This window comes from Trichoplusia ni, chromosome 10, assembly GCF_003590095.1.
Source record: "Trichoplusia ni isolate ovarian cell line Hi5 chromosome 10, tn1, whole genome shotgun sequence".
In the NCBI taxonomy this organism is placed as follows: domain Eukaryota; kingdom Metazoa; phylum Arthropoda; class Insecta; order Lepidoptera; family Noctuidae; genus Trichoplusia; species Trichoplusia ni.
The window spans coordinates 13,981,368-14,008,625 of record NC_039487.1 but is presented as its reverse complement, the minus strand read 5'-3'; the positions used below and the strand labels follow the sequence as shown (position 1 = coordinate 14,008,625).

Here is a 27,258-nt window from a genome sequence, read left to right as displayed (position 1 = left end):
CACTTTCAATTACTTATTACTTATTCTTTGCTGTTACACAAAATAATTACCAAATGCATATGTTTCCAGGTTCAGAGTGACGTGCTATAAAATACAAAAGAACTCTTGGTTCAAGAATTTGATTCTTCTGTGCATTTTGGCTTCATCCCTTATGCTGGCTATGGAAGACCCTGTGAATAGCAAGGACAGTTATGCACAGACTGAGGTATTTACAATTATATTACTATAGTATTTCACCACACACAAAATGATTTTCATCCACCATTACTTAAGGCCAAGGTGTGAAGTTGTTTTGCATGGAGATACTGCATTTTTTTCTGGAGCATTGCAATAAAATAAAATTTGGTTCTTTTGGTTTCCTTAATGAAACGAGAGGACGTATCATCACGTCCTAAAGTTATATTATGGCAGATGAGGGCGAGGGACGCCGTCAAAAGACAAAAATGTTACTTTACAAGGTGAAAGGTTTACTTAGCCGTTACTACTGATTGTTCAAATCCTATGAGTGTCATGTGTATGAGTAAGCCTGCCAAAAAATGTAGCTATATGTTTTCATCATTCGTGATTATCGTTTTGTTCCAGATTCTCCGCAAAATCGACTACTTCTTCACCACGGTCTTCACTCTGGAGTTGATGTTGAAGCTCATTACTTACGGCTTCGTCCTTCACAAGGATGCTTTCTGTAGATCTGCCTTCAACCTTCTAGATTTTCTTGTCGTCATCGTTTCTTTGATATCTTTGGACGGGTAAGTATAGGTAGTATTTTTGTAAGAGCTAGCGTTTGTTTGAGACATTTTTTAGTTTCTTACAGTTCTTGTAATTGATTTATCAGTCGGTATTTTGTCTACATGTCTATTGTAAAAGCTGATTACTAAAGCAAAATTGTTTTGTCTCAAATGTGCGCTTGCCCTAATGGCCATTTAATATTGGCTAATATTATAATATTAATATGATAATGAGATAACATTGCCGGGCTAAGGGTACTTTGAAATAAATCAGTTTTGTTTGGTTGCAGCCAAATATTGAAATTCAAAAATGTCTACTTACATCTTACTTATTTAATTCATTTTTTTCTTTTGACAGGTCTAAAAATAACGTATCTTTTATAAAGATTCTGAGAGTATTCCGTGTGTTAAGACCTTTAAGAGCAATCAACAGGGCTAAAGGATTGAAGGTCAGTATTTAACAAAATTTTCCCAAATGAAAAAATGACTTCAATTTTCGACCAAAGACTCTTTTGTAAAAATATATTTTTATCAATTTTAGCATGTAGTACAGTGCGTAATCGTTGCTATTAAGACGATTGGCAACATTCTGTTGGTGACAAATCTTCTACAGTTCATGTTTGCCGTCATGGGAGTGCAAATGTTCAAGGTAGGGAGGAAACAAGGAATATGAAATTTTCGCATTTTGTTTTATTCAGCGACACCTTTGGGTCAATTTATTTACATAATACACATAAAAGTTTGTGGAAGTAAGTATTTTTGCACTCGGAAATATTCCTGCACTATTTTTTTCTAAAACTCTGATCATCTGATTTCGTTTCTTTAATATGTGTGAGGCTTTGTTTTCGTGCAATCCCAAAATTAGACTACTAACATATTTTCTTGCTTTTGCCCGTGGGTCCAAAAAATTTCGTTTTTTTTTCGCTGCCAGGAGCTTGCTTGCTTCAAGTGTTTTTTTTTAAATTAGCCCAAAGGTGTTGTGTGATGTTTTTAAGATTTTTCTTTTCGATTTTGTGATTTTTTGGACTCAAAATTAAGTGCTTCGGTGTGGTTCTGTTGCACAATGCCCTACCTTGACATTTCACTCCGAAACTAGGAGTGAGGTACTTGGTTCATTACTGTGTTATTTTTTTTATTGTCACTGTCAGCACAGGACACTGACGTGTCTGCAAAGTGAATAAAGATTTTTTTTTATTTGTTTCTGTAAGACCAAGGACTAATGCGATGTAAGTAGGCGCCCCTACCCCCATTTTTGTGGTATTTTTTTCTAACATTATTTATTTTGCATTTTGTTTTTTTTTCACAAATTTACACACCGTGGTATACATACTACACAAACGCACATTGGGACAAATGGGCGACAAAATAAAAATACAAAAAAAATATTAAAAAAAATCTGCAATCTGGTAACGTTTTGGATTTTGCCGCTTTAATATCTATTGCATTATTTGTGCTTTAGTATGTTGTTAAGTGTGTGTTCGCTTCGATAAAGTCCATCGGGAATATATTTATAATTAATCATATGTTGCAATTTATGTTCGCTGTCGTTGGAATTCAATTATTCAAGGTAATTAAAAGTAAAAAAAACTTCAGGCTGAAACTGAACTCTATAAAAGTTCGTAAATTTTACTTAGATTTTTTTATTGGTTAAAACATCACAAGTAAGTAATATTAAGATGTGTTTTCCAGAAATTACGTACGTACTAAATATATTTTTTTTGTTTTAAACTAAGCTAGCCATGGAGTAATTTGTGTATGTATCGTAGTATCAAGACAACCATATTTTATAACATCTTTTGAAAAAAAATATTATTTTTTCAAGCTCTACCTACATATTTTTTTTTACATTTAAATATGGTTGTTAAGTAGAATCGTAGACAAAATATAATACAGTAGAAACAGCATTTTTAACCCAAAAATGTACTAATTTATTCTGTGTGCTTAGCTTTGCGGGTTTTAGAAAACGAGGTCAGGTGATTTTAAAATAAGATAAATTATTCTTTACGACTCTAGCTTCTTGACTCAGGTTATTTTAGTGCAGGAGTCATATATATTAGAGGATCTCCATCATCTTAAAGTAAAATTATTGCAGTTGTAAAAGAGAGATAGCTCTCTACGCCGTATAGTGCGCTCTCTCGCTCACACAATAGCAATAATTTTACTTTAAGTGGTGGCGATTGGCTCCCTGTTTATTGCTTATTGGGAATATTTTCTAATATATTTATGATTTCAGGGAAAATTCTATAGATGCACAGATATAACAAAAGTAACGAAGGATGAGTGCCGGTAAGTATTGTTATAATTAATCTATTAAATGAAAACATTACTTTTGAATTAATAATAGTTCTGTAACGGTTTTGGATTGATCATGTCCTTTCTCCCATAGATCGGGAGTTCTTATTCCCGGACACTATTCCCATTTCATTTAATGTTAAAGTTCTTAACAAGGCCTCTGTATATTTGACCCGTGATCCCATTCAAAATTCTTTACAGGCTAAAGGACGGGAAGCGATTTTACTTCCAAAGCGTAACTTACGGAGAGACAGAGTTACTTTCAAGTCATAATAATAATATGGATTTTTCTTAAAAGAACAAGCGATTTGTTAACGAAAAGTGTATTAAAATTTTGTTTGATACTTTCAGAGGCACCTACTTAATTTATAAAAATGGCGACCCAGTGATAGAGGATCGTCTATGGAAACGCAACAAGTTTAACTTTGATGACGTACTCAATGGGATGCTGACACTCTTCACTGTATCCACCTTCGAAGGATGGCCAGGGTATGCCGGGATATAAAATGAATTACATGTATTATAGAGGGAGATAATAAGAGCTTAATCACCCATTTTTCCGTCTGGCGATTGAAAACTCGACCCTCAGTAGTATAAATCTTAAATCGAAATCAGGCATAGTTGTCTAATAGTTTGCATTAAGACACAAAAGTCTTTTCGAATTCAAGTTCGTGCTACAAAGAAGAAAGTACACATATCTTTGAAAAAGTATCATTCGTACTTAGTCTGCATAGGGATGGAACCCGCTACCGAGCATTTAAATTCATGCATAGAACCGCGAGGACAACATTACAATTACACTACAGTCACGCTTTCATGCTTCGTAGCCAAAAGTTTTCTTGCACTCTCCTTCTATAATTTGACAATTTTTCCAGATTGCTCTCAACTTCAATGGACTCCAACGAGGAGATGCACGGTCCCATCGAGAACTCTCGGCCTCTGGTCGCCTTCTTCTACATCAGCTACATCATTGTTATTGCCTTCTTCATGGTAAGTTCAGCATTTCACTGTTTTCTGTCTTCTAAAGCAAAATCTAAATTTGCTACTAGAAAGTTTATACGCTCCAAATTGCAAACGGTCTAACGCTACGTCCTTAAATACAGTTTTTACGGGAACAATGGGCATGGGCAAAAAAAAATGTTGCCTTTTCTACTACTGTATAGTGTCTAAAAGCATCAGCCATCAATAATCCACTGTTATATAGGTCTTCTTTTGATTAAATCATTCTTCTATGTCTCTTACGCTCAAACCATACCTATTCCTGGCATCTTTCCTTGGAGTTTGTCCTCGGTGTTTCAGGATTTTGCCGTCAAAGTCCTTACAATTCCTAAGTCCATAATTACTGAGATCCTACAAAAAATTTGTCACCAGTAAACAAATAATGTATTTTGTCTTCCAGGTGAACATCTTCGTAGGTTTCGTCATAGTAACATTCCAGAAAGAGGGAGAGCAGGAGTTCAAGGATTGTGAGCTGGACAAGAACCAGAGGAACTGTATCGAGTTCGCTCTGAAGGCTAAACCTGTACGAAGGTAAATACTTAAGAAATGGAGGAAATCAGCATCTTACCACCTATTAAAATAAGACTGTTCAGATTGTCTACGCGAGGATTCCATCATCTTTTCTAGTCGTTAAATCTTTTGAAATCTTTGATTAAATTAGACAAGGAACAGTTTAACAAAATCACTACAATCCTAACTATAAAGAATGCAATTGAAAGTGGTCTGTTTGGTTTTACAAAATCTTCTAAAATGGAAAATCTTCACCACGGTTCCAAATGGTCAATATTTTTTAAGAAGTATAGGTTAAATACTAAAATTCAAATAAATTCCATCTAGGTATATCCCAAAGCATCGCATCCAGTACAAGACGTGGTGGTTTGTGACGTCACAGCGCTTCGAATACATCATCTTCTTCTTCATCGTGCTGAATACAGTGGCTCTCATGATGAAGTTCCACGGGGCCTCGCCGGAGTACAAGAAGGTTTGTTGTATTTAGATCCTGGTCTTCATCTCTTGCAGTCTACTACTACTATACTAGACATATGCGGGTTTCTAGCTTTCAAGAGCGGAGATTTTAATCTAATTTCTTGACCATCGTGGTTCACGTTAGGTCTTAAAGGGAATTGGATATTGATTTCTAAAATTGTATTGAAATCCATTACACCTTAGTTGCTGTGCAGGAATTTGAATGATTTTGAGATTTTGAGTTTTCTAAACTTTTGACTACGCCTCGAAAAATATAGATAGAAATAAGACTATGTTTATGAAATTAGATAGAAGAGTATACTTAACTTCAGAGAGGAATTCGAAAACAGTACGCGCAGGATCTATAAGGACTGACAGACACTATGGTGAACATTTTGCTATTTACTTTTCCAGGGTCTGGATTTAATCAATATGATGCTGACGACGGTGTTCATGCTGGAGTTCGTGTTCAAACTTGCCGCGTTTCGGTTTAAGGTAAATATTTTTCACTATAGATTTTTAAGATCTGCAAATTCATATTATGTTTAAAACACGTTTAGAGTCTCCTTTATCATATTATAAAATGAGAGCTTTTAAATGGATGGCGGATTTTAGAAAATTAATATAAAAATTGCAGACTGCTAAATTTCTATCGATCAGTGTTTGCCGATACGCATTAAATCTATAGAATGTGTATACTTTTCTTTGTTTTTAAACTGATTACCAATTTGATTCAACTATGGGCCAATAAAATGCCCAATGGCCCAATGCCCAATGGCCAATGTATGCGAAAACATTTTCTAAATGAAAACAGCTCTAGTTTATTATTATTGCTGAACTAATGAATTTCTTATTTCAGAATTACTTTGGAGATGCGTGGAATACAACAGATTTCATTTTAGTCGTCGGCAGTATTATAGACATTGTGGTAACTCAAGTCAACGAGAATAAACCTCCCGCTGATGTAAGAACCATTTACAATATACCTAGACTAAGATAATGAAATCCTATTGAAAGTGTTATTAATATATTTTATGTTTTATTTCAGTATGGGATGATCAACAAAGCAAATAAAGAGGCAAGTAAAATATTTAAAATGTTTATTTCCAATTCGAAGAAATTGATATACGTCATACATGTAGGTGAACTGAGTCAAACGATTCAAACCACTTTAAAATTTGACTGGTCTATTTTTCTAGTGGTTTGTGCCATCACCAGAGGTGGTGAGTTCGAATCTCACTCAGGACAAATGTCTATGTTAAAAAGGGGAATATTATTACATTACAGATAGAGCTCAATGTTGCCAAGCTGTATCACTAAAATAGTGGCCCTGGAACAGCCCAATACATTTCCAAAGCTGCAAAAATATATCTTAAAGACGTTTTGATAGACCCAAATACTAACTTTGAATTAGATGACATTAAAATAATATAACAATTGAATTCACTTTTAATACCTCTAAAACTATTCCAGGGTTCCAACCTCCTGAAATACATAACATTCTTCCGTCTATTCCGAGCCATGCGTTTGATCAAGCTGTTGTCTCGAGGGGAGCGGATCAGAACTCTTCTCTGGACCTTTATCAAGTCCTTCCAGGCTCTGCCGTATGTCGCCCTGCTGATTGTACTGCTGTTCTTCATCTATGCTGTGGTTGGGATGCAGGTATAGTCAAGAAGTTTGTTTGGAAATTGTTTTTATTCCTAAAATGTGCTATTGAACATATTTAAGATTGACACTGTGTAAGATATCAACTTTTAGCTGAGTCCCTTATTTAGAGAACTATTAATAAATTCATTTATTTTTAACCGCTTTAAATCTCTCTGTAAACAATTTGCAGTAGGTTAAACTAAATGTGGACCTAGGGTATAGGGTACTCCAGGATACAATACCCTGGAGGACACACATGTTATAAAAATTAAGTATTTTTTTTACTTTATATTTTCAGCTCTTCGGAAAAGTTTTCCCTGATGATGACGTAATCAGTAGCAACAATAACTTCAAGACCTTTGGTGGTGCACTTATGGTACTATTTAGATCGGCTACGGGTAAGTCTGATACAACATCATCATTGGCCTAGCCCATTCCCAACTATGTTGGGGTCGGCTACCAGTCTAACCGGTTTCAGCTAAGTACCAGTGTTTTACAAGGAGCGACTGCCTATCTGACCTCCTCAACCCAGTTACCTGGGCAACACGATACCCCTTGGTTAAACTGGTTGTCAGACTTTTCAAGCTTCTGACTACCTGTATCGACTGTTAAAGATGTAGGAATAACAGCCGGGACCCACAATTTAACGTGCCTTCCGGAACACGGAGGAACTCGTTATGACAAAGATGGTCACCCATCTACGGACCAACCGCGTCAAGCATAGCTTAACCTGTGATCGCTTCACTTATGCGGTTATAGCTTAGCCACGAGCTCCTCTGATACAACGTATTAGATAGTAATAAGCTTTCTTTGGATCTTTTTACCTGTCGATAAATTCTCTCCTATATTCAATCCTATGCTGTAATTTACAGCAGACTGGCTTGTTGCCTAGTGGATAGTGGCCTTGACCGCTATCCCCTAGGTCGTGGGCTCAATTCCCACCCAGGAAAAATGTTTTTTGTGATAAGCACTATCATTTGTTCTGTGTATAATAATAATAATAATTTTGTAATTGCGAATGACAGCGTGCTGCTTGGGGAGTTTGTTGCACCGTTTCTTCTCTCACAGCAAAAGCACTTAGGAAGCGGTGATGGGTGGGCGAAACTGGATGCTGTCCAATGTAACCTGACCTTCAAAAAGTGCTACTTAGTAGCCTAATTTTAATAAATGAATTTTGATTTTGATTTTGATTTTGTGTCTGTCTAATTTATCTATAGTACGTATGAATTTAAAAATATAATAAGCATGTTAATAAGTTGTCTAGTATTCAACATACAAGCTTTTAGATCATAATAGATAAAAATCCACAAGGATCCAACTGTCACATTTACGATAGTATTTAGTCTTTTCAACTTCCAATCAAAATTGAGGGGTTTTCAGGAGAAGCTTGGCAGGAGATCATGATGGCTTTATCCCCGAATATCGACGAGCGCCCCGGCAAGCCCATCCACTGCATCAAGCCCAACATGTCGGAGAGTGATATGCAGGCTGATACCGAGGACTGCGGCACCTGGATGGCTTTCCCCTACTTTATCTCTTTCTCATTGCTGTGTACTTTCCTGGTGGGTAGTGCTAGGATTTAAATTGCTTTAGTTGTCGAAAGAAGTTAAATTATCGAAACCTAAAATAGGATATTTTTTCATCAAACTTTTATTTTTAATTTGGCAAAGAACATTGAATGTTAGGTTGGGTTCATTGTAATAAAGTCTCAAATTTGTGGATCGGAAAAAAATCAGATACAAATACAGATAAGGAAAAACTGTTAACGTACTAGCCACACCATTGTGCTCAGATTATTAAAGAAAATGTTATTTTAAAACACATAAAATATTAAAGATTAGGCGATGTCCAAAGTCCTGTAATTTTTATTTTAAATTAAGGATAAATTATTCTTTTAATTTCAGATTATCAACTTGTTCGTAGCTGTTATTATGGACAACTTCGACTATTTGACCAGAGATTGGTCCATCCTAGGACCTCACCACCTCGACGAGTTTGTTAGGTGAGATTTACAATCCTGATCATTTCCACTCTTTGAATTACCTTCTTAACTTTAATTGATTTTTTTATGGAAATGAACATGACAATGATTTATTTAATGGATTTTCTAAAGGTCTCAATTAACGTTTCTTTTCAGGTTGTGGAGTGAATATGATCCTGATGCGAAAGGAAGGATCAAACATTTGGACGTCGTAACCTTACTAAGAAAAATCAGTCCACCGTTAGGTAAGATGCCATTAGAGGTCTACCATTTTTCTTGCTATATTTCGAAAAAACTAAAAACTAATTATGCAGCCTCATTCAATTATCATCTGTATATAAGTAATCGTTATTCGATTTCAATAAAATTAATGAAATAATCAAGTCGATAACTTTTCATTTGTAGGTCGCAAATGCGAAATCAATGACCTAATAAACGATCTGCGCCCTTTTCAAACGATTTAAAGTATCTACAGCTGAAACATCAATGATAGTTTTTATGAATGAAATCTTCTCGCAGGTTTTGGTAAGCTCTGTCCACACCGGACTGCGTGCAAACGTCTGGTCTCCATGAACATGCCGCTAAACTCTGATGGTACGGTCAACTTCAACGCCACGCTGTTTGCCGTCGTAAGGACGCAGCTGCAAATTAAGACTACAGGTGAAGATATTTTGTTTATTTTTATTTCAATTACATTAAACATTTTGTACCAGAAATATTATTGAAATAATGCAAAACTGATATCAATACTCTTTTCCTTTAGAGATCTTCTAAATATTGAGCGTGATTGTAGAGTGCCAATATCCACAATTTTTCCATCGCGGGTGTGTTGGTAAAGATATCTTACAAAGCACTCCTATTGTTAAAGCGTATATACTGCGTTTGCTTTTCTGTATAGATTAAATAGATAAATAATAATAATAATAAGTTCCAAACGCAAAATGAATTTGGAACAAGGACGGTTTGGAAAACCTTGGAGAAGTTTGATTTATTCCTCATTTTTTTGTTATACTAACTTACTCATTTGCCTTTATAGTAAGTACTTTACTTTACACTTGTAAAAATATTAACAGGTGTAATCGACGAATGTAACACGGAACTCCGAGCGATAATCAAAAAAGTTTGGAAAAGGACATCTCCTAAATTGCTGGACCAGGTAGTGCCCCCACCAGGTGACCCCAACGAGATCACCGTCGGAAAGTTCTACGCCACGTTCCTTATACAGGACTATTTCCGAAGGTTAGCCTGTCTTGGATATTATTTTTAGAATATTTTCATCCTTACCTAGGTATTAAGTTTGATGTTATGTTGTATAACTAGGGTTTTTTAATTGTTAAGTATTTGTAGGATCAGCAAAGGCATTCGATGGTCTTGCTTTCAAATTTATAATTGTATTATCTTGCACTGCTGTTCTCAAAACTTTTTAAATGAGAATGAGAAATGTGGTTTTCTTACTCCACTTTTGTTTAATTTAATTCTTTTGTTATTACCTGGTGGTACAGTCTGAGTTTTAATTACTCTGTGGTATTTGTTACTTTATTTAAGTTTTATACTATATACATTGGACAGTTTAGCAATATTTTTTGTAGAAATTGTCGAAAAATGTTGCCTTAGGTTTATTTATTTTAGGAGCTAAATGTTTTGAGAGTAGCATTGCAAATATTGAAAAACTTAATGCGAATATAACATTATTCAGAAAAGTCATAAGAAAAATCAATGAAGAAACTAGCAAAGAAGTATTTAAATTGATGTTATCTCGGCTTTTAGTTAATGTATCATCTATCATTAATATTAATTTAATGTGTTTCCTTTGTAATGCACAACCATTAACATCTACATTTCTATTTTTATAGGAACCATGCGTAAGTTGATTCACGAGTTCTAAGCAACATTCGAAGATTTTTTTCCAATGCTGTATTTATGCTTGCCTTTTTGGTACAAATACTTAATTTTATACCAGCGAGGCCGCTTGAGAGATTTTTTATACATTTTGGTTGTGAATGATTTCTTTTTTGACTTGAGTCATACGATCATCTGTACTCATATCATTTGATACCTCAATTGTTGTTCAATTGATAGTATGATTCTCATTTTTATTGATTTCAGCTTTTCGCCTTTCATAAGGTGTTTTTCTTTCAAAATATTTTTGACAGCATGAAAGTTTTGCGACATTGGAACTTTCCAAAGCATGTTCCCTCCGTGTTATAACTTATTTACAATCACTTGCTTAAGATGCACATATTCATTTTCTTTCTTATCGTTTTGGGTGTTACGAATTGAGTGATTATTATAATTTTTGTGTTTTGCATGATCAAAGAAGTTAAGTTGCTTTTTTTAACATGAAGTGAGTTTAAAATTATTAATTCTAAGCAAATGGTTGTAAGTTTGAGACACAGAGATAATATGTCCGGAAATGTTTTGGATTTAACATTTAGCCACGATTTTTGTTTTTGACACCTCACTTACAAACAAATGTTTATTTAGCTTGCCGATTTTATTGGATATCTAGACTTAGATTCAGATGTACATAATGAATAGATCCCATGGAACCTGTGTTGTGTGTCAAGTTTAATAATTAGAGGTTGTATAGACATTAATTGGAGTGAATCTAATTTAGCAAAATTTTCAAAGCAAACATACACACACAGTTAAAGCAAAAGAATAATATGTAAGTACATTCAACGCAAAACATATTCGATGCAAGAGATTCATTGCTTCACGCCAAACAAACAGATTCAGGAAGCGAAAAGAGCAGGCGGCGGCAGCATCGCTCCAGAACAACCAGATGACTCTGCAGGCGGGGCTGCGCACGCTGCACGAGGCGGGGCCCGAGCTCAAGAGGGCCATCTCCGGGAACCTGGACGAGTGCGTCGGGGAGGTGGTTGAACCGATGCATAGGGTAAGCTGGACACTTAAAGCTTATAGTTATGAATTTGTAGTCTACCATTTTTTGCATAAACACAAGCAAGGATTTTGTTACGTCATATTTTTAGATATTGCAACACGTATGACGAAGTTTACATTTTCTCACTGATACTAAGACAACTAGTTAACTTTGTAAACCAATATTTTTTTCTTCTGGAAGAAATAAAAGGCTTTTTTATTTATATGAAAGTTTTGTTTGGAAAAATCAATGTGATTTGACTGCACTGTACTGTTGTCTGAATTATAGGGTTCTAAAACTACTGCTGTGGACATGGTATTGCGTGATCGATGCCCGTTTGTGGTCAAATATTTTCGTTGAATTTGTATTTATTTTAAGAAAGCATGCTAAAGTGAATACTAATGTATAGTTTCATATTGAAGGATTATTATTATTTTCAGCGTAACCACACTCTTTTCGGTGCTGTTTGGACAAGCATCAAGAAACATGGACGCGAGAGTTTCTACGGCCGAGACAGGAAGGCTGGCATGCTCATGACTGCTAATAATAAAAATGGTAAATGTTATATTATGGAATATTCTTATAATTTATTGAAGAAAGAGAAAGACATTGTAAAATATCAGGTTCCGTTCAAAGTTTATAAACTGCTAGTAACTTTTCTATGTTGTTTTGTGTCCTATTGACGGGCCTGTTGGTCTAGTGGTTAGTGAACCTGACTGCTATACCGGAGGTCGTGGGTTCGATTCCCGCCCAGGACAAATGTTGTGTGAGGAGCATGATCATTTGTTCTGGTGTCTGGGTGTAATTTATCTATAATATGTTTGTATTTAGAAATATATAAGTAAGTTTATCAGTTGTCTGGTTACCATAACACAAGCTCAGCTTAGCTTGGGATCAGATAACCGTGTGTGAGTTGTCCCAGGATTTATTTAAAAAAATATATTTATTTATTATTGAGTGGGTCCAATGGTCTTCAATTACATTTTAGACGGTGCTGCCTTGAGCTACTTCTTGTACTACACACCTAGTAGTTTCTTAAATTCTTAACCTTGTAAAATCTGTATTTCTAAGTATTTCTGGGTTTGGAATAATTTATACGGAGTACTTTCAAGGATCAGAAAGCATCAATTCTCAGTGTACACCAACAACTGAGAAAATTAAAAAAAAATAGGCTAGTAGGCTAATATAGGCTAGTAAGTATAAAAGCGCTTTATACTTGCCTATAACTGAAATTAGGCACGTTGCCGTTTTCAGGTGATAAAGATGGTCCATCGCTGGGTAACATGATGAGGAGAGAACTCGGCATGGACGGTGAAATACCAGAAGAAGAAACGTAAGTCCATTCACTTATATGTGCGGAACAAAACACTATGATTTTTTACAGTTACGGGTAGCCAAGTGGTTATCACCAGGCCAAACCCACTGCTAGGTATCGCTAAACGTGAGGGCGCAGTTTAGGTCTAGCGTTTGTATGATCCGCGAATGTTTGTCCCAAGTCTGAGTGTTCCTTTGTATCTGACATGAATGTGTCACCCCCCCCTCCCCCCGGCACAAGGATTAAATTCTTTAGGGCCTTTTATGTTTCATTTATCGGTAACTATTAATTATTCGTCATTTTACTATCAATAAAACTCTTTTATTTTATTTTACCCAAGTCTCGGTCTTTTGCCTTGCTCTAAAAGGGGCGAATTGTAAATTTCAAAGAGCTACGCTATAGCTGGTTGTGATTTATGATGAACTAAAGTTGCCTAAAATTGTTTTAATGTATTTTTCAGAAAAATCGAAGAAGGCAATCAAAGCGATGAAGAAATCGCGATGCAGCCTCTTCTCCACGGCAAGGACTCCGAAAAGATATTCAAAGCAATCGAGTAAGTTGAAATCTTAATTAAACACGTATATATAAGCTTTTTATAATTTTACGTCTATTCTGTATTGTGATAAATGTTTTAATTTCGATCATAGCACATTAAAAGTGTTGTAGAAAATGTTATACAGATTTAGGAAAACGCCATCTATTATTCTGTGATGTAACTAATGACGTTAGTAACGCCATCTAGTTGGCACGCTTAGTAACTTTTCCTACGTGAACCGCTAGAGCTATCAACTAGGCAAATAGATGGCAGTAGTGAAGCTTCAGCGTTGTTTTAAAAGAGTAATAATTATAGATATCTGTATAATGTTTGTATGTAGATTTAACTGAAAATAATATTCGCAGAAAAACGTCCCACGATTTAATGCAGACTATGAGAAAGAACAGTAAGTCGGTTTTAGTGTGTTGTGATTTCGTAGTTTTTAATTGACTAACGAATTTATTTGACGCATGATTGTTTATTAATATGTATAAAATTTTTAATAAATATGTATGAAATTTTCTGGTACCGTATTGCAGCAATCAGCATGTTGTACCTGACACAACCTTTTAGGTACTTTCAGCTCATTTATTTTCTAGATGAGTTTTTAGGATACATCAAATTTAATGAGTATTTTTCCGACTCTTGCTTTGGAATGAAAACCTACTAACCAAAAATGAGTATGCATGTTTTTGTCGGTTCCCAAATTTTGTACGGTTGGCAATGTAGTAAGGAGTTCGGGAGCTACTACCATGCAGTAAACAAACAAAGATATTTTAATAATAAATACTAGCGTGTAAACACAGCCCTCTTTTTATGCGAGGAAAGGTTGAGCATTAATCCAACATTTTTAATTCAGATTTCCTCACAATGAAGAGTGATGCGACGTTTTTCACCACCGTTTTATCATTAGTGTCTTAAAATAATAAAGAAAGTACATATATTTAACTGTAAAAAGTCACATTTGTTCTTTGCCTGCATACAAATTCATGCTTAGTACCGTAAAGCCACCAAAACCACAATGGCTGCCAACATACGATAAGAAAAACAAAACCCTGGTTCTTTTTCAAACTTTTCCCAATATGTTTGAAAAAAAAATTACCAAACGAAGCGATTGCCTGTCTGACTTCCACCAAAGTTATGAGGCAGTTCATTTTTTCGTGAAATTGTATTGAATTTAAATGTTTTTAATATGGCTATTATTTCAGATCGTGACAAAAAGATGAAACTACACAACAACGTGCCTTATTGCATAGAGAATCCAGCGGAGAATCTTATTACTCGAGTAAGTTTAAGTAATTAATGAAAATTAATGGATTTTGATGCGAATTAAATGGAATATATTGCTGATGTACCTTTAATGCTATTTTCTAAGGATTTTATAATCCACTTTATGAAGGATTACAAGCGAATATAATGATTTATTGTTGAATTCTTTCTGACTGTTATGTGCACTTCTTTTCAAGCAACGTCATGGGGTATAACCTAGGTACTAGGTTCAACTTTTTTGGCACCGTAGCATTTGAATTTGCACCTTTCATTAATTATATTTTCTGAATCGTAGTAAAGTAATAATTAGATTCTAGTTAGATGTGTAAATTTTTATTTTTATTCTCATATTGTTGTATGAAAACTTGAAAATCATTTTAACCACCCTCTGTCTCATCATACTCCATCGTTAATTTCTGTCTTTTTATACCTACTATCACTGTCTCTACTCTCTATTCCACCTGTATATAGTGTATAACCATTTACTGTTAAAACTAATCACCACCTTTTGTGACACTTTCATCTTTTTTACCTCATTATCTACCATCTTAGCAATGTCATCTTTGTCCTCCCCATCACTTGCCCATACTATAGCTGATATATTTTTGTTAGTAGATTCTTTGGTCACTGTCTAATGGAATTCTGCATCATCAGGTACTGACGGAGCAGGGGCTCGGCAAGTACTGTGACAAGGACTTCATACAGAGCACCTCGCGAGAGATGCAGGAGGCGCTCGATCTCACCCAGGAGGAGATGGATACGTGAGACTTCGTTCTCTTACTCACTCTAACCTTATCTTGCTTAGTTCATTCAACTAGATATTAACTAATAAATATACCTTTTTTTCTAGCCCACTTTGTACCACAGGCCAGTTCAATATGACTTATGGGAGTTTTTTGCTGGTTATCTTCTATAGGAATTACATTATGAAACCGTGCACCTAGCCTACTGTAACAGGGCCTGGAAATAAAAAGTTGATTTTGATATTGATCACGGAAAATAGGTTTTCACAAGTTACATAATTTTCTGCACGTTTCCACAGGCTTTTTAATTTATTTTATAAAAGTCGCTGACTATGACGTACAATATTATAATTGTAATGAAACCTAGTAAATTTTATGATTATTAGTGTGAAATGATCTGCCGAAGACAGATGTCGATGGCGTGCAATAGGGGAGGCCTATATTCAGCAGTGGACGAATATGGGCTGATGATGATGATGACGATTATGCTTGAAATTGTTATTCTCAAATGAGTAACAATTTCACCAACAGTTGATTCATATACAATATCTTCAAAATATAAATTATCGCGTATGTAGGATGATTTCGATTTTGTATGAACTAATATGTGACGTCGTTTACAGCGCTGCCAACCAAATAATATTGCAAGAGAGAAGTATAGAATCTGCCCAGAGCAGGCCGAACGACGTGGTAAGTATAAATAAAACTGAAAAGCTTATAAAAATGATACCTATACATAAAGAAAAATATGTGAAAATAAGATCCTTCCTACTTAATATTATAGACGTAAAAGTTGTACAAGTATGTCAATGGATGTTTGTTACTCTTTCGTCCAAAAACCACTATACGGATTTGGATATGGTACACGGATAGTTTATTTTTTTATCCCGATTTTATGTTCTTGTGGGATCATTTTTGATTTGCAGCGTGCGGTGATGATGATGATGGGGAACAGCTTGTGCTATAATAATTTCGTGAGATTATGTATTTTAGAGGAGCTCGTGGCTAAGCTATAACCGCATAAGTGAATCGATCACAGGTTAAGCTATGCTTGACGCGGTTGGTCCGTAGATGGGTGACCATCTTTGTCATAACGAGTTCCTCCGTGTTTCGGAAGGCACGTTAAATTGTGGGTCCCGGCTGTTATTCCTACATCTTTGTCAGTCGCTACAGGTAGTCAGAAGCTTGAAAAAAGTCTGACAACCAGTCTAACCAAGGGGTATCGTGTTGCCCAGGTAACTGGGTTGAGGAGGTCAGATAGGCAGTCGCTCCTTGTAAAACACTGGTACTTAGCTGAAACCGGTTAGGCTGGTAGCCGACCCCAAAATAGTTGGGAAAAGGCTAGGCCAATGATATGTATTTTAATCATGATCAGAGGTTTTTGGTTTGAAAGGAAAAACAGGAAAGAGAAAAAGAAAGTTAGGGTTTCCGTCAAACTATGGGCTTAACTATTAAAATAAACTTTAACATTTCGAAAACCCAAACTGTTTATTTTTACCGACACTTAATGATAGATTGTAACTAAGAATACTTTTAAGACGAGACAAATAAAATCGTCGTGTTTTCTTTCCTTTCAATGGTGATTTTCTTTTTTCCAGGAAAGCATATTGTCAAGACAATACCATCCTTTCCATCAACCCGCGATGCAGCCCCCACCAAGGAAAAAATAATAAACACGAGAATAAAACTGGATTACTCTTTACCCAAGCGGTTGACTACCGATTGGGTTTTTAACCCATATATTATGGGTTTTGTTCCCGAGCCTCGGGCTACAGGAGAAAAAAAACGGAATTTTTGAAAAATATTTTGTAAATATAGCTTGTGGCTTCGTAACGTCAAATGTATTTTCTAGAACCCAATGGACCTAGAATTTTTGTGGTAAGGAATGAATTTTTAAATGGAAAATTTTAATATATATACAAAATAGTTCATAGTGTAATCATGGCTATGTGCCTTATTTATTCAAAATAAAATTGTGCCAAAGTTTTATAGCCTTAAAAAAATAGCTATTTTTCTGCTATAAAATCTCTTGTATGTTTAACTGGAATGTGTATGGTATAGTTGTATGGGTATTTTGAGTAAATTCTAGTCATAATCGCTTGCTTAGGTTTTATCATGAATGTTTATTTAGCATGGAAAATATTTTAAATGATGTATTTTGTATGGAAATATACTTGTTATTGTGAATAAATTGTTGAAATGGATTTTAATGAATATGTTTTATTTAATCTTGGAGTGCCTACTTATTTACTCGCGGTACATTTAGGCGTCATAAAGATAAAGTGCCGAGTAAAATGGTGTAATTAGCATGGGTGGGACAAATAGAGGCAAATCAATACAAAGGGATTGCTATCTTCGGATTGTAGCATACCGCGACATTTTTTCTTGAAAACAGGGAGTGTCGTCGTAATCAATGAATCCTGAAAAAAAAATATAGTTAAAAAATCAGTCTCTATTTACCCCGCCATTAGGACATTCACGGTTTTACGGTATCAAATATTAAATCTACCGAGTCCTGCATCTACCAAATGTAGATCAGCAAATATCTCTTCCACACCACGTGTCCCGTGATGGAAAGGCAACGTAAGGAAACAAAATTATTGCAAAAAAGCACCGGTTTATTGCACATTTTAATTCTGTTATTGTTTAGTCCACATCATATGGATTCTTTTCTTTTTCATCCTCTTCTTCTTCGTCGTCGTCATCATCGTCCTCATTGTCATCTTCGTCATCTTCTTGAGGTAAGTCTTGAAACTCGTCATTGTCATCTTGATGATCCTCTGAATCACTAAATACGTCTTCTTCTACTTCTGAAGTTTCTTTCGCCGAATCTTTTGTCGCCGTTTTATCTTCTACAACTGCTGTTTCAACTTTCATAACTTGTTGCTTTATATCTTCTGTAAGTTCCTTGCTGAAGGATGGAGGAATTGAGCTGTGAGTGCTTGGGATCAAAGGACTTATAGGGTTTACAGGTGACGATTTATCGGCGGTCACAACTTGTTCAGTCTCGGTTTTAGTAATAACTGAACTTTTTGGTTCTTCTGTGACTACTGTATTTGTTTCTATAACGTTTTCTATAACGTTCGGTCGATCAGTTTCTGCCACAGACTTGGAAGGATCATGCACAGTGATGAGATCTTCTTTACTTATGTTAGGTGACATATTGCTAACGTGTTTGATTAAATCTTTGCTTTTTTTATCTGTACCTGGTAATGTTGTACTATTGACTACTCCTGGCATTTGGTGTTCATCTGTTCTGCTCGATTGAGCAGGGCTTTCCTCTTTATTCTTTCTTTCGTCCTCAGTAGTCTGTGGTGCTTTAGAATTCTTTGGGTTTTCTATTGGGAGTTGTCTATGACTAGACCTTGCACTATCTCGACTCACTATTTTACGAATCTTTCTGAATAAGTCTCTAGTGCTTGATTTAGGTGTGCTTTCACTAGTAATTTTTTTGGACTCGGGCTTAGGAGCCTCATTAATAACAACTTTGTGTGCGCTGGCTTCCGTATTGACACTATCTTTTACTTCTTGCACATGGACAGTACTGTCAGATTTGTGGACTACACCAACCTCTTTCTCTACCACTTCTGTATGACTATCAGACTTATGTCTTTTCTTTTTTTTCGACTCTTTGGCACTACCTGTGGGAGAACTCGTTTTAGGTACATCAGCAGCAGCAATAACTGGAAGAGTAGCGCTAAATATGGACGTGTTACCAAATGAATTCTTTATGATGTTACCGCTAAGTGATTCTGAATTGTCATCGAACATTCTTGTGGGAAAATTTACTTCGCTGCTTTCACTATATATTTCATTTACATCATTCACAGGTACATCACTTACAACATTATCACGAATATCAAACATACCTAATTGCTCGTCGTTGCCAGGGAGATCAGATTTGTTAGTGTCATGTTCGAATTTTTGGATGTTTATTGACCTTTTACTTTGTTTCTTCGAAACAGGTTCGGGATATTCTTTGGGATTCTTAATGATGTTTTCGTCGTCTGAATGTTCAACAACATTGTTTTCTATTTGCTCACCATATGTATTTAGTGATATGTCTACTGTTGAATCATTCAGTTCATTTGTAGGTACACCATTACTATCAGGTACTGGTTCTTCGTTTATATGTAAATCACCGTCACCTGGCTGTGGCACATCGTCCCATAACATAGAGAAATTTTTCCTCACGTCATCCATCGTATCCTTCTTACTGTTAGAGTCTTCAGAAACGGTTTCTGTGTTTGACGACTCGTTCGCTAACAACTTAGCTTCAAAAGTACTTTCATCTTTTAAAATGACTGGATAATAGTGATTGTCGACTGAACTTTTCGGCGCGTCATCGACGTTTTTTTTTAACTCATCTTCATCATGGAATGTCGGTTTTACGTGTTTTATGGTTTTGCTGTCACTAACATCTTCATTCGAGACATCAGGGTAGTAGTCTTTCAATGGTCTGCTGGCACTTTCTGTCATATCTACTATTTCGGCTTGAAGCCTTTTTATGAGGTTTTCTAAGTCGGTGATTTCTTTATCGATATCGTGGGGAGGATCATTTTTGACTTCGTCATTCACTTCATGCGTATTTGATGTTGATTGTATTGTCAATCTTCTGGTGGTAATAAAATCATCTTCAGATTCACGCGAGATCTCCAACTTTAGCTTTTCAATCAGTGAGTCAACATTGGAGACTCGGCGACTACTGTTGCATTTATCTTTATCCATCATTCCAAATATCTTTGCATTCTTTTCTTACATTCAGCAATTCTCGCTTGTCGAAGTTGTTCTTCACAAGGAGTACGTTTCGGCGGAGGAGGAGGGGGCGGGGGAGGGGGTTCGCTGCAGTTTTCCGGAGGTTTGTCGGGGAAGGCGGCGACCGCGTCTCTTATTTTGTCACACCTTGCGGTTCCCGGCAGCTGCCTCTCAACAATGCAGGGTATTGGATAATCTGTCGTAGATGATGCACCAGATGATGATGATCCTCCTCCACAAGGATGGTCAACTTTAAGCAGAGGATTTTTTATCCGATCAAGACAGATACCGAGACAGTCAGAATTTATCTTTTCAGCTACAGCTTCAGCTTTCACCTCAACTTTGGCTACCGGTTTCGGCGGTGCTTTAGGACAGATTTTCACCCCCCTCTTTGCTCTGTCTCTTCTCCGCTGTTCCAAACACGGATCAACCACAGGCTCCTTTGTATCTTTCTTCTGTTCTGGTGGTGGTGAGTCAGCTGTGGCTTGCGGCTGTTCAGTCTTATGGCAGTTCTTTATAAACATGTTACATTTAATTTTGTATTAGACGGTCCATTTTGATATTGTAGGTATGGTAGTGACATTTCCAAAGTTGACAAACCAGCATGCTACGAGAATAAAGTGCCAAGCTTATAAGTTGAGTTAAGAATATCAGAAAAAAGGTTATATTCAAACTTATTTGAAGTTTGGTCTGCTCTGTTGAATAATGTACGTGATTCGTCGATTAAATTAGAAATGAAGATCAATGAAAGGAAAAGTCCCTCTTTTATTGAATTAATTATGTTATAAGTTAACTATAATAATTCAATCTTTGAAACCCTAGTTCACATAAATACCTTTGTTTAGTCCTAGCTACCGCATTAGGTTAAGTAACCTGTAATGGTAGATTAGTGTGATAATTAAATAAATAAATAAATATATAATATGTAAAGAAAGATTGGTCGCAGTTAAGACGTAGATGTCGTTATCATATTACAAGTTCCGAAGAGCACAAGTAGAATCAAAACCAGTTTAGTAATTTGGTACCGCATGGTGAAGATGTGTATCTATCAGTTCACTATACAGTCCATTCTAAGAAGAAGCAATCGACAGGACTTTTAAAAAATAAATTAAAATTAAAATCAATTGCCTCGAAAATCAAAAAAATATCAAAACTTTCTTCTTAGATTAGACAGAGTTTAATATATCTTGTACAAAAAAAGAAACACCATTTGCCAAATTCAAACCATGGTATTTATTTATTTTGTCGGATCGCAGTCGGAGGTTATTGGCCTTTTCGGGATTTCTGGGTTCTTGATTCTGTGATAGCACAGCGCTGGCTCATGGCACGGCCTCTTATTACTCAATGTGCTGCAAGGTGGCAAAGGGTCGCAAGGATGGCTAGCCTTTGCCGGACGAGCGCAAGACCTGACGTTCATGAAAGCCCCTGGTAGACATCTTGCTGTAATAAAACGGCTTGTTTAAATCATGCGGATAATATTTATAATTAAACACAAAAAATAGAGGAAAAGGTCTAGTTGGTACAGCGACTGGTACGTTGTACCAGAAGCCGCAAGTTCAGGTTTAAGTTTTAATAACACATAAGTTGGTCATTTTCCGAATATAGAAGTGTAAAAGATACACTGCTTTTAACTTACTGTTGCCTATCATTGGGTTCTTCAATCTCTCTAAGCAGATGTAAGGCTGTGGACATTCTCCCTGGATTATTTCGAAGGGATCACAAGGCTCCGGTGGGTCGCAAGGATGGTTGGACTCTCGTTTTCTCGTGCAATACCTAACTTCCATTTTTGCGAGCAGAAAAAATCTTGTATGAGGAAAAATAAGTTGTCTTGTTTCGAACTAGCTGTGGATAATCAAAAATTACTTCATTTGCATTCTTTAATATTATACAGTATAAATACTGAAGCAGTATCATTATTTTAAACATGATAATGAACATAAAATCCTTGGTTTCCTTCATAAAGATAAGTGAATAAATGAACTACTCAAATTATTCTATTAGCAGCTCATACTAGACAGTGGATGACAGGGTAGCTTGTGGTCACGAAAGAATCAATCAATCAGCTCAGCTTCTCGCCGCCCACAGCTGTGCCCCTACTTGCACTACAACACCGGGTCCTCCATTTCAGCATTCAATTCGAGCTAGCTGCCTTTTAAGTGGTGTCAACTGGTTAGAGAAGAAATGTAACATTTTACCTTAATGGAAAAGCGGTGATTACTTGTTAATTATGTTTTCGTGGGCTCCTATGGTTCCTTTGGGGTTCAGGGGAAGCGCAGCAGGGGTTGTCAGCAGTACATTGGCAGGCTGGCGCTGCTGCAGCTAAGACTTGGTGTTTCTCCTCATTCAAAATTTCCTCAGAATACGGCATCACACAAGGCAAGCATTTACTCTTCCGTTTCTTACAGTTTTTGGAGCATGGTTCAGAATCTGTCATTTTGTTTTAGGGAAATGTAGAATTAAATCATTTTTTTCGGGTTTTGATTTTGTGGTGATGGGTGAGCGACAAAATTTTGCTGGTTTGGATGGTCTTGTGTTGTTTTTCAGCCTGTATTGCAGTTGTTGGTTTGACAGAATGGCTTTATGAAAATTAATTTTATGGCTTCAGAAGAAGGGAGGCTAAAGAGGATTTAGTTTAAAACGTATTAAACCTTTATTCTTCTATAAATATTGCGAATACTTTATTTAATTGGGTTTGACTTTGAATAGTGTATTAAGTTCTTTTGCAAAGGAAATAAAAGCACCATGATTACTCTTTCGGCACAAATACTCGGAGTGGGTCTATAGTTACCTCCACCTGTTGTCAAAATATATCAAAAATGGAAAAATACGAGCCAGACTCGCGCACCAACGGTTCTGCACCGTACTGCGCAACATCTTTGCTAACCTACTGCTTTGAACTTTGTACCTACTTTTCGACGATCGACGGCAAGAAACATGTCTTTGGGCCTAAAATCGTAGCCTAAATATTTATTTCATTTTGCATTTTGACAGCGGTGCCTTGGTAATAGGGTGCCATGGTACCCATTGGGTACGCATCTCGAAAAATGATACATATATAAATGTACTGGTCTACTACTAACCTTTACTTGTTATGGATGCGTTGATTGGCGTAATACGAACGTTTTACAGATGTTATTGTGTGTGTTTTGATAACATTTGATCTAGGAATAGCTTAAATTCAAATACGGTAAAGCAGCATTCCAATGTATGGCTCTTATATAGTTAGAGATTTATTTTAGGCATTTTGTATTACTAACTAAGAAAATAAAAGACAGTTTTATTAAACACTGGAATTTATGGCTGAATAAATCCGGCCAGTAGTGAACAAACTCGTACTTAGAAAGTGTTCAAGCCGAAATTGATAAGCTTTTGGTTTTCGACAGTTAATTTAATCAATTAGCTTATTTATGAGGTTTTCGTCACTTTCTTTGGTGGCTGCAGAGTTTGTGCTCGATGTTGTAGACATTTCCTTTTCTGTTTTCTCGTCTTCGTAAAGCATCGACCATAATTTTGTTGTTATCGTTGTAAACATATTGGAAGGTCCTGGATTTTGTATTAAATTCTCTACGTCTCTTGGCATGTTTGGTGGAACAACGACCGGAACATCGTACTTCGAGCTACAATCGTTGAAATCGGGCGGTTTCATGACAGGTACGCCTATACTTAATGAATCACTGAGCATCGATAATGTAGAGTCCACTTTGGTAAGTAACTTGTTGAACAATTGAGTGGGACTCGGGGTCTGGCCTGGTTCTGGAGCATTAGTGTCAATGCAATCCTTATTAGGAGGATCATTCACAATTCCGTCTACGTTCACAAGACTGAATCTTCTCAGTTTTTCCCTGCTACTGCTATTATTTACTTCCTTAGGAGGAGGGCAATCTGTACTTGTAGTCGATGCAGATTTTCTTAACTTTTCAATTTGTTTCGCACCTTCAGCAGTTATCATTGATACGGCCTCTTGCGTTGACCTGAACACTTTACACATAAAGTCTTCCATTGCACATTTGAGGGTAGCCAACGTTTCATTATGCGCATCCATGGCTGTTTTCACTGTCTTTCCCTCCATCGGCCCGGATGCCATTGATGAACCTCCAGAGGTGCGATTTCCAGAGCTGCGGTTTCCAGGGTTGCGACCTCCATAGTTACGATTTCCAGGCTGGCGACCCCCAGAGTTGGGACCGCCGGAATCGGGATCTCCAGGACCTGGTGCGTCGCATTCTCCCGCGTCTGCTCCTGATGACGAGGTATTTTCATTATCATGATTTGATCGCCTACGATGGCTTTTCTGAGAACTGTTTTTTTTCTCACAATTCGAGTCATTACCACATTTTTCTACCGGTATGCTTATAACCGGTGGAGGTGATTTTGGTACTGGTACACACTTTTTATTGGGTCCTGTGTCATCCATACTTCTTCTATTATATTTATTTGATCTCCCTGTGGAAGTTTCTGCGTCCGACTTCTGTCTATCTATCGTGTCCAATAACCTCGCAAGGCAATCCTTTTTATTTGTAGGCGGCGAAGAGTTTGTTCTATTTTGCTGAACACCTGGTGGCCAGAAACTTTTCTGTGATTTTCTTTGTTTGATTTCTTCTTTCGTTGGTGGTGGTGGTGGAATGACTGATCTATTACTTTTTGTTGGCCCCCTAGTAGTATCCTTTTTGTCTGAACAGTCAGTATCGTCCTCTTCGTGCAAACTAAAGTCTTGGTGATCTAGGTCTTCTGGACAAAAGTCGTCGTCGTTCTTTGAAAAATGATCTAGCTTTGCTGGTAAAACCGAACTTGGCTTGTTATCGTGTGGGCCAAAAGGACACAATTTTTTATCAGATTTTATTTCGCAAACTCGTTTCCTTGGAGCGTCTAGGCACTCTGGATGTTCTCGGCTCACCTGTATTTCTTCACGCCTTCCCTTTTGAGATGTCTTTGAATGTGAACGCTTTGGTTGACTATCTCTGTCTTCCCTTGAACCCCAATCTCTGCCTCCTTTAGAATTATAACTTTTATCGTCCTTTGATCCCCGACTCCCTTTTTTTGATTTATTATCTTCGTCTGCCGCACACTCTTCTTTCCTTTTGGCGCAATGTTTCTTGAGTATTTCTTCAATACATTCAGGGGTGAACGTACCACACTCTTCTTCTTTCTTACAAACAGACTTTACCGTATCACACTGTACGTCTTGATTACCATCCGGTGGACAAAGATCTGGATCAGTTATTTGTATGCAAATTGTTGGTTCTGGATTATCTGGACAAAGTACGAGTACTTGTCGTTCAAAATCTTCCGCCTTCTTAGAACGTGAACCACTTGTCTTTTTAGATGCGACGCCTCTACTATCTCGCTTGCCTTCGCTACTAATGCTATCTTTGCTGCCTTTGCTCCCTTTACAGGTTTTGCTACATTTGCTTTTGAGACTTTCGCCGTCTGATTTGCCTCCTTTGTCGCCTTTGCAAGTTTTGCTACTTTTACTGCATGTGCTGGCTTTGTCTTTACTGCTTTTACTGCATGTACTGTCTTTGCTTTTGCTACATGTACTCTTGCTCTTGCTACACGTGCTTTCCTTGCTTTTGCTACACGTACTCTTGCTCTTGCTACAGGTACTTTCCTTGCCTTTGCTTCCTTGGCTGACTTTGCTTCCTTGGCTGCCTTTGCTACCTTGGCTGCCTTTGCTGACTTGGCTGCCTTTGCTGCCTTGGCTGACTTTGCTGCCTTGGCTGGCTTTGCTCCCTTGGCTGACTTTACTGCCTTGGCTGACTTTGCTGCCTTGGCTGACTTTGCTGCCTTTGCTGGCCTTTGTTGGAATGTACTTTTTTGTATCTGTTTTTGTATCGGGCTTTAAGTCGCAGGTTTCGTCTTCAGTTTCAATTTCTATGCATGGAGGACATTCCGGAAATTCTTCGTTGGCTGCTATAATAGCATCTCGTAAGAGAAGCTCGTCAGAATCAGGACAGTCTGGAGGATATTCTTTCAAATAAGGTTTGATAACTTCTTTGCAATACCTGTATCTGTTTGAAGTGGCGTCGGCATCTGTGTGGGAATGACTCTCTTCAGTTACAGATTCCCTTACGATAGTAATTGACGTAGGACATTCAGGATCCTGGATAATCCTACAAAAGGAAAATACCTTAACTGTTCCTTCTTCGGCCTGTTCTAACTCTCGCGGTAATGGTAGTTTGTACGATCTCGAAGCAGGTTCAGAATCTTTTATGACGGGTTTGTTAATGGTTTGAGTTTCTTTGTCGATAGCTTTGAAGATAGTATTCAAGTCGCAGTCTTCAAATCCCAATTTTTCGGGATGCATAATATTTTTACGTTCCAATTATTCGAAATGATGTTTTTATGTTTTTACCTAATGCATTACATTTTGATGGTTACTTTGCATGCAAATGTAATGCATTACTTTCAATTTTGTTATAGATGCCAAGAAATATAATTTTATGTTATTTTAATTAATGCCATCCTTTGGTGGCAGTTTTGGTGACAGGTGAAAAAATTGATGACAAATGTTATCTTCTAAATGGTTACCAAAGAGTTGTTATGCGTAATAAGACTGGTTAACATAAAAGTAAATAAAATGAAGTGTGTGTATGGTCTTGGTGAGCATTTTTTACAAAGGTTTTCGATTCTTATCATCGGAGGTTCGAAAATGATTTGGAATGATCATTCTTCATAAATTCAGACTCTAATTACATAAAACTACAACCATCTGCATTCATAATTTCACTCCACAGTTTCTACTAATATTAATGATTATGGTGTTTGATGAAACTCAGACTCAGATAGAGAGACAAATATGACTTATTGTATAAAAACTTATTAGGTAATGTTTGTTTTTATTCATATGCGACTTCACAAAAAATGACTAAGACAAGTGGGTGCCAGGTGGAAGAACTTGTATTAGCATCATGTGGTGAGGAAAGTGTTGAGCATGGTCGGATATAGGGGAAGAAGACGACCAAAGAAACAATGGATGGTGTATGTAAAGGACGATATGGCTTTTTTGTGTTTCTTGTGAGATGTCGTCAGATATAAAGGTATGGAGGAAGGAGATATGATGTGCCAACCCTAAATATTAAATAATATAATTGGGATATTGGCCGGGGAATAATGATGAAGAGGTAGATTAGGTTAGGACTGTGATCACAAC

At 36.6% G+C, this 27,258-nt stretch overlaps 5 protein-coding genes across 5 annotated transcripts in view; 1 reads left to right on the top strand and 4 right to left on the bottom strand.

The window, feature by feature from the left end:
* The window catches only part of LOC113498006 (muscle calcium channel subunit alpha-1-like), a 49,871-nt gene extending 32,305 nt beyond the window's left edge, over nt 1-17,566 (top strand). Inside the window, exons 20-48 of the mRNA XM_026877870.1 lie at nt 70-205; nt 583-746; nt 1,084-1,174; nt 1,267-1,374; nt 2,959-3,011; nt 3,369-3,506; nt 3,893-4,007; nt 4,417-4,547; nt 4,854-4,998; nt 5,397-5,477; nt 5,842-5,946; nt 6,031-6,060; nt 6,456-6,644; nt 6,928-7,027; nt 8,010-8,191; nt 8,534-8,631; nt 8,767-8,855; nt 9,130-9,270; nt 9,684-9,849; nt 10,464-10,472; nt 11,344-11,509; nt 11,935-12,049; nt 12,749-12,827; nt 13,270-13,362; nt 13,710-13,750; nt 14,553-14,629; nt 15,268-15,374; nt 15,980-16,046; nt 16,955-17,566. Of these exons, the coding sequence (XP_026733671.1) occupies nt 70-205; nt 583-746; nt 1,084-1,174; nt 1,267-1,374; nt 2,959-3,011; nt 3,369-3,506; nt 3,893-4,007; nt 4,417-4,547; nt 4,854-4,998; nt 5,397-5,477; nt 5,842-5,946; nt 6,031-6,060; nt 6,456-6,644; nt 6,928-7,027; nt 8,010-8,191; nt 8,534-8,631; nt 8,767-8,855; nt 9,130-9,270; nt 9,684-9,849; nt 10,464-10,472; nt 11,344-11,509; nt 11,935-12,049; nt 12,749-12,827; nt 13,270-13,362; nt 13,710-13,750; nt 14,553-14,629; nt 15,268-15,374; nt 15,980-16,046; nt 16,955-17,026 (3,088 nt within the window). The 3' untranslated portion in view covers nt 17,027-17,566. The remainder of the gene's footprint in view (nt 1-69; nt 206-582; nt 747-1,083; nt 1,175-1,266; nt 1,375-2,958; nt 3,012-3,368; nt 3,507-3,892; nt 4,008-4,416; nt 4,548-4,853; nt 4,999-5,396; nt 5,478-5,841; nt 5,947-6,030; nt 6,061-6,455; nt 6,645-6,927; nt 7,028-8,009; nt 8,192-8,533; nt 8,632-8,766; nt 8,856-9,129; nt 9,271-9,683; nt 9,850-10,463; nt 10,473-11,343; nt 11,510-11,934; nt 12,050-12,748; nt 12,828-13,269; nt 13,363-13,709; nt 13,751-14,552; nt 14,630-15,267; nt 15,375-15,979; nt 16,047-16,954) is intronic.
* Nucleotides 17,567-17,956: 390 nt separating this feature from the next.
* LOC113498007 (glutamic acid-rich protein-like) lies at nt 17,957-20,107 on the bottom strand. Its single transcript, XM_026877871.1, has 2 exons — nt 19,226-20,107; nt 17,957-18,997 (listed from the first exon to the last, which is right to left on the bottom strand). The coding sequence occupies exons 1-2, from the start codon at nt 20,085-20,087 to the stop codon at nt 18,003-18,005; spliced, it is 1,857 nt and encodes a 618-aa protein (XP_026733672.1). The 5' UTR covers nt 20,088-20,107; the 3' UTR covers nt 17,957-18,002.
* Nucleotides 20,081-20,767, bottom strand: LOC113498008. The gene has a single exon (XM_026877872.1). It carries the CDS (start codon nt 20,633-20,635, stop codon nt 20,084-20,086), a length of 552 nt encoding a protein of 183 aa, XP_026733673.1. The 5' UTR covers nt 20,636-20,767; the 3' UTR covers nt 20,081-20,083.
* Nucleotides 20,768-21,320: 553 nt separating this feature from the next.
* Nucleotides 21,321-22,699, bottom strand: LOC113498144. Its single transcript, XM_026878083.1, has 3 exons — nt 22,307-22,699; nt 21,748-21,953; nt 21,321-21,551 (listed from the first exon to the last, which is right to left on the bottom strand). Exons 2-3 carry the CDS (start codon nt 21,893-21,895, stop codon nt 21,349-21,351), a joined length of 351 nt encoding a protein of 116 aa, XP_026733884.1. The 5' UTR covers nt 21,896-21,953; nt 22,307-22,699; the 3' UTR covers nt 21,321-21,348.
* A 692-nt stretch (nt 22,700-23,391) lies between these two features.
* On the bottom strand, nt 23,392-26,609 carry LOC113498271. The gene has a single exon (XM_026878226.1). The coding sequence runs from the start codon at nt 26,410-26,412 to the stop codon at nt 23,500-23,502; it is 2,913 nt and encodes a 970-aa protein (XP_026734027.1). The 5' UTR covers nt 26,413-26,609; the 3' UTR covers nt 23,392-23,499.
* Nucleotides 26,610-27,258: the final 649 nt, after the last annotated feature.

Excerpts from the sequence above, each read along its gene's own strand:
- LOC113498008 (XM_026877872.1), bottom strand. The coding sequence starts at position 20,635 with ATGTTTATAAAGAACTGCCATAAGACTGAACAGCCGCAAGCCACAGCT.
- LOC113498271 (XM_026878226.1), bottom strand. The coding sequence starts at position 26,412 with ATGCATCCCGAAAAATTGGGATTTGAAGACTGCGACTTGAATACTATC.
- LOC113498144 (XM_026878083.1), bottom strand. The coding sequence starts at position 21,895 with ATGGAAGTTAGGTATTGCACGAGAAAACGAGAGTCCAACCATCCTTGC. Across the intron at positions 21,552-21,747 it reads GAACCCAATGATAGGCAACA|CAAGATGTCTACCAGGGGCT; the intron begins GTAAGTTAAAAG and ends GTTTTATTACAG.
- LOC113498007 (XM_026877871.1), bottom strand. The coding sequence starts at position 20,087 with ATGATGGATAAAGATAAATGCAACAGTAGTCGCCGAGTCTCCAATGTT. Across the intron at positions 18,998-19,225 it reads TGGCAACGACGAGCAATTAG|GTAGTGCCAAAGAGTCGAAA; the intron begins GTATGTTTGATA and ends GTTCTCCCACAG.